The sequence below is a fragment of the Rhagoletis zephyria genome, unplaced genomic scaffold, assembly GCF_001687245.7.
Source record: "Rhagoletis zephyria isolate East Lansing unplaced genomic scaffold, Rhagoletis_zephyria_1.1 Rzeph_scaffold_24783, whole genome shotgun sequence".
In the NCBI taxonomy this organism is placed as follows: domain Eukaryota; kingdom Metazoa; phylum Arthropoda; class Insecta; order Diptera; family Tephritidae; genus Rhagoletis; species Rhagoletis zephyria.
Window position 1 is genome coordinate 1 of NW_016181841.1, and position 6,124 is coordinate 6,124.

A 6,124-nucleotide genomic window follows, 5' to 3' on the forward strand; every position below is an offset into this window, starting at 1 on the left:
TTTCCGCAGAGCGATTACAAACACGTCAACAACGTTGCAGTGTTACCAGGGATATAAAAAAGTCCTTATAAAAGAATAATAAAATAAGATCTTAAAAATTAAAAAAAAAAAATAAATCTTTATAAAAGGATAACGAATTTAAAAAATCCTTTTAAAATAATAAGTAATTTAAAAATATCTTTAAAAAAGGGTAAAAATCCTTGACTCTTCACCGGGGGTGAATTTCGCTGATATTTTGGGCATGTTAGATGTGCCAACAAAGAAGTCGAAAAAATTATTAAGCAATAGCAAGTCACTTAATGTGGGTACACTCAGCAAGAGTACAAGGTCATAAAAGCCACATATTTCTTTTCAAAAAGGTATTTAAGCAGTAGAAAATTTTGTAGAAATTAAATCTTTGTTCCACTTTGAAATTGGATTCTCATAAAATAAAAAATAACAAGTAATTTTTAGCAAAAAAACCGACATCAACTCATAAAAAAAATATATATATATATCTCATGCTCCACTGATCGGATCTTAACCAGATTAGTATGGGACCACCTCTGAGACACTACCTTTCCGATGCAAAAAGAATTATCGAAATCGCTTGACGGTTATGCGGTAACATACATAAAAAATAAAATAAAATAAAAGTAAAAAAAATATTCCGACGAACTGATAACCTCCTTTTTTTGGAAGTCGGTTAAAAAAACATATAAATATTTTTTTATAAAATAAAGAAACTGGTTTTGGGAAACTGGTTATTAGTCAAATAAACATAAAAATTTGGTATCTTGAAATGTTAGGTTTGTAAATCTGCTGAAATTATTAAATTACGGCTCTATACGATTCTATAACTGTATATTTCAAAAAATTAGATTTACACCCCTATTGCGAGTGTCGACTAGTAGTAGATAAACGACTCTTATTCGATTTTCGATTGTAGAAGGATGAGCGGCTACAAACCGAGTACGAATACAAACGGAACGTATCCACTACCCATTGCCACAACAAGTACGAAAAGTTTGTGTTCCTTTTATTATAATGTTGTCGAGCACTAACAATACACGATACGAGCACAAACCAAACGAATCGTTTTTTCTTTTGTTCACTTGTAGTCGTTTATCTACTACTAGTCGCCACTCGCAATAGGGGTGTTAAATGTTTTATTACTTAGCATTTAACACAGTTCTCTGACAACTGGCTGTACTTTCAATGTCGGTTAGTTGANAAAAGGAATATAAAAAAGCCCTTATAAAAGAATAATAAAATAAGATCTTAAAAATTAAAAAAAAATAAATAAATCTTTATAAAAGGATAACGAATTTAAAAAATCCTTTTAAAATAATAAGTAATTTAAAAATATCCTTAATTCGATTGTAGAAGGATGAGCGGCTACAAACCGAGTACGAACTACCATTGCCACAACAAGTACGAAAAGTTTGTGTTCCTTTTATTATAATGTTGTCGAGCACTAACAATACACGATACGAGCACAAACCAAACGAATCGTTTTTTCTTTTGTTCACTTGTAGTCGTTTATCTACTACTAGTCGCCACTCGCAATAGGGGTGTTAAATGTTTTATTACTTAGCATTTAACACAGTTCTCTGACAACTGGCTGTACTTTCAATGTCGGTTAGTTGATAAAATAAAACTGTGAGATAAATCATAGCGTCGGCTTACGCTATGTTATGCGAATGTAATTATCCAAATTTTGTGTAACACGCAGCCTCGTTACAAATTTAAAATTTATTTATCTAAATACCTGAAAACAATTGTTTACAATTTAATTGATGAACTTCTACGTACCATTTTCAGTGCAAAAAACTCATACTATTAAAGGAAAAGCACTTGACGTAAAGAAGGCCTTGCCTAAACAGGACATGAACCGTCAACAAGGCGGTGGCGGCGGCGGTGGTGGTCGTGGGGGCAACATGGGTCGCGGGGGTAATATGGGTGGTGGAATGATGGGAAATCAAAACAACTGGGGTGGCAACAACAGGGGCAATGATAACTGGGGTGGAAACAATGGTTTTGGCGGAGGATTTAATAACGGCGGTGGTGGCGGAGGTGGTTGGAACGGCAACAATAATGTAGGTCCATGGGATAACGGCAACAACGGAGATAACTGGAATAATGGTCCTGGAAATTTCGGCGGCCCTGGTAATAATGGACCGGCTAACAGTGGCAACTGGGGAAATGATTTCGGAGGTGGCTATCAGCAAAGCTACGGTGGTGGTCCCCAACGCGGCAATTTTGGCGGCAATAATCGCCTGCAACCCTACAATCAAGGAGGAAACTTCGGTAACAAAATGGGTAGGTACACATAAGTTTTTCAAAAAAGATTTATTCACAGTCCCAGCTCCGTATAAACCAATTTAATGGTATCATACGGCGTTACGAGGCTGTAAGAAAAAACATTGCAAATATAATGTCTTGGTTTACTTATGTCCCTTGGGTATCATAAGTTGATAAAAATGTATTTGCCACAAAATGAATACAATTGTTGTCAAACAAAATGCTATTTTCGATTCGCCAACTTATTAGCGACTTGGGTATAGAATATTGATTGACAGTCAGGTCTACGNATCTTGGTTTACTTATGTCCCTTGGGTATCATAAGTTGATAAAAATGTATTTGCCACAAAATGAATACAATTGTTGTCAAAACAAAATGCTATTTTCGATTCGCCAACTTATTAGCGACTTGGGTATAGAATATTGATTGACAGTCGGGTCTACGTAACCGGACCTATCTAGTCTTATATCTGGGCACGGACCAGCAACACTCCCCAAAACTGGGGAATTTTTATGCTGTTACAACAACAACCTTAAGAAAAACATAAGTGGCGAATCGAAAGCAGCTCAAAATTGATTAAGACAGCACTAAATGCCTGTTGTCTTCCTATTCTATTTTAGGTAATCAAGGTAACTTTGGTAATCAGGGTAACTTTGGTGGTCCAAATGCCGTTGGTGGTGGTGGCGGCAACAGAAGATATTGAGGTGAGTTTATAAAAGAAAAAAAATGAACGGAACATTTGTTAGATATATATTTTTTTACATAACAATTTTACTAACNCAAGAAAAAAAAATATGAACGGAACATTTGTTAGATATATATTTTTTTACATAACAATTTTACTAACACACTTTTGTTCCGACCTAATGTATAGGTTTTAAGTTCTTATGATTTGTAGAGGTTCATTGTATTTTCGGCAACTTAGTATTTTTTTGACATCCGAAATCTCATAACGGTCACATTACATTTCAATTGTGATAGATTTGTATTAAATTATTTTCTTTGATAAAGATGTAGATTATCCCTATTTATAATTTAATTTCTTAATTGGCTAGTGCGGATGAGTGGTATAATTAAAAATATTTTATTTCACTAATATAATGATATTTTATAGAACTTTGAAGATTCAAAATTACTTTTGAAAGTCAATAAATGATTTCTTATTTACAANATTATCCCTATTTATAATTTAATTTCTTAATTGGCTAGTGCGGATGAGTGGTATAATTAAAAATATTTTATTTCACTAATACAATGATATTTTATAGAACTTAGAAGATTCAAAATTACTTTTGAAAGTCAATAAATGATTTCTTATTTACAAACATTTATAGGTCGTAAAATTGAGCCAGGTCACATTCGTACTCAGATTCAAGCAAGCAATCCAAAAGTTACAGATAATAAAACTTAATCAGCCACGAAAGCAGCAGAATTAACAGTTTCAGTTCAAAAAAGTAAAAGTCAGAAAATTTAAAGCAGAAAGTGCAGAGATACCCAGGAACTATTTGAAGCGCAGGTGGTCAAGAGGAAGAGAGGGACGTGACGATGATGATAATATAAGCAGCAGTTACAATATAAATACTTATCCACAGATACTAAGAAGTTTAATCATGTGTAGGCATTTTACCACGTCAGAAAATCAGTACCTATCGTACATAGTTTTAAAGGTGAACATTTTAAAAGAGGACTGCAAGAAAGAAGAGTATTAAATATGTATAAAAAAAAAGTTAAAAACAACCTTCACACAAATTTGATAAAAACATAATTCGAATCAGTATGAATATATCGTAGAAAGTTAAAACCTCGTAAGAGGAATAATGCAACTCTAAANGTTAAAAACAACCTTCACACAAATTTGATAAAAACATAATTCGAATCAGTATGCATATATCGTAGAAAGTTAAAACCTCGTAAGAGGAATAATGCAACTCTAAAATCAAATATCACTTTCCTGGATAAATCTAGCAAAGGAGTATTTTGAAAAACAAAAGCAGCTTGAGCATACATAATTTCTAAAATGTATCGCTCTAACGCCGCAATGATTTTGAGAAGATTTATTTATTGAACTAAATCCTTGGGAACAAGCACATATTGAGCAGCCAGATTTTTCCACATTTCACATTATAGCAAGTGGTATATTGTTCTAGATTTTTTTTAATAATAATTCAGATAAGTTCTTAGACTAAGTTTTAGTTGTATTGTATTTATTGTCAAACATTTGTCAATGCTGTAAGGTTTGACGTCAGAATGTGGAAGGAATATTGACTTACGGATGAACCAGTTAAAAAATAGATTATGTGAAGAATAGCGATCAAAAAATATCGATGATTGACAGGATGTTGGAATTTGGTTTCTGAATATTAAATTAGTTAATTTTATCCATTAAAAAATTACCTGATACTTGATAATCTATGTCTAAAAACTTCGATTAAGTTCTCACTGAAATAATTTTTTTACTAAAGAATACAATCTTATAATTGTAAACTTACCATATACTTAAAAATACACATATACATACTTTACACCATGACTAAATAATACACCTTTAAAGTAGATGTGAGATGCAGATGAGTAAACCGAATAAATTGGTTTAGGAAACATTGTGGCAGTTACATTTAAGTTTGTTCGAGCTTACCATTTTGTAGAGAGGATGCTTATTTTGCAATTGTGAGTTAGATGAAAAGGATAAGCCTTGTCAAGACCTTTTTAGGTTTATTAAAAAGACGATCTTCTTTTTAAATACTTAATCACTTACATGTTTCCAGCAAAGTAATTTAACACATCTTTGTTGCAAGATCGCTGCCCAGAGCTGTGAGTGCGTATTCGCAGTTGCTTCTGCCTGAAAAAAAAAACTATAAATTGGAATGTCGGATGTGGATGATACCGAAATGGCCAAAATGTAGTGAATCGCTTGCGTATGGTAAGTTTTTCCAATTTATTGCAGGTCACGATCGACTCGCTGTTGGTAAATGGCCTCTGCGCTTACTTTGATTTGTACGTTCATACATAAATATTTTATACTTTGAGAACTATTTTTATTTCTTTAAATAAATTTTAAAAGAAANCTATAAATTGGAATGTCGGATGTGGATGATACCGAAATGGCCAAAATGTAGTGAATCGCTTACGTATGGTAAGTTTTTCCAATATATTACAGGTCACGATCGACTCGCTGTTGGTAAATGGCCTCTGCGCTTACTTTGATTTGTACGTTCATACATAAATATTTTATACTTTGAGAACTATTTTTATTTCTTTAAATAAATTTTAAAAGAAAATAATTCGTTTTACTCGAGGTCAAATGGATGGGAGGTTGCATGATAAAAACATTACATTAGGCCGGTTCTGCAATTCACTTCCCAGTGACTTCAACCATTGCCAATTTGAATTCAAAGGGCCTGTGCCAATCAGTAGAAAAGTTCTATGGTGTAAAAACTTTTTACTATGGTGAGAAAATTTTACATTTCTGCTGTGCCAATTCGTAACTTTTTACTGCTGGAAATTTTTGACAGTTGCCGTGATGCAGAAGAAGAGTATTGAGTTAGCAATTAAAAAAATACAGCGATTNCTTGCTTCAACCATTGCCAATTTGAATTCAAAGTGTGGATGCAAATTTTGTGGAGTAACATCGATGTTTCGATGCATCGAACAAATGAACATCGATGCTAAAATGCATCGCCAGAAAAACATCGGTATATCGATGGTTTCCGATGTTTCCAAATTTGTTAGGTTGTACTCACATTGAAAGGAAAATTTAATACTTTTCAATTCATACTCTGTGATTCAATTACAAAAATACTTACATATGGATGTATTTCCCTGTATTTATTTACCATTCCT

General features: G+C 32.9%; 1 protein-coding gene across 1 annotated transcript; it reads left to right on the forward strand.

Moving 5' to 3' along the window:
* Window positions 1–1,467: 1,467 nt before the first annotated feature.
* On the forward strand, window positions 1,468–4,033 carry LOC108382010 (heterogeneous nuclear ribonucleoprotein A1-like). The gene is made up of 3 exons (XM_017638409.1): window positions 1,468–2,301; window positions 2,905–2,988; window positions 3,619–4,033. The coding sequence occupies exons 1-2, from the start codon at window positions 1,779–1,781 to the stop codon at window positions 2,985–2,987; spliced, it is 606 nt and encodes a 201-aa protein (XP_017493898.1). The 5' UTR covers window positions 1,468–1,778; the 3' UTR covers window position 2,988; window positions 3,619–4,033.
* The last annotated feature ends 2,091 nt before the right edge of the window (window positions 4,034–6,124 follow it).

Excerpts from the sequence above, each read along its gene's own strand:
- LOC108382010 (XM_017638409.1), top strand. The coding sequence starts at position 1,779 with ATGAACTTCTACGTACCATTTTCAGTGCAAAAAACTCATACTATTAAA. Across the intron at positions 2,302-2,904 it reads AAACTTCGGTAACAAAATGG|GTAATCAAGGTAACTTTGGT; the intron begins GTAGGTACACAT and ends ATTCTATTTTAG.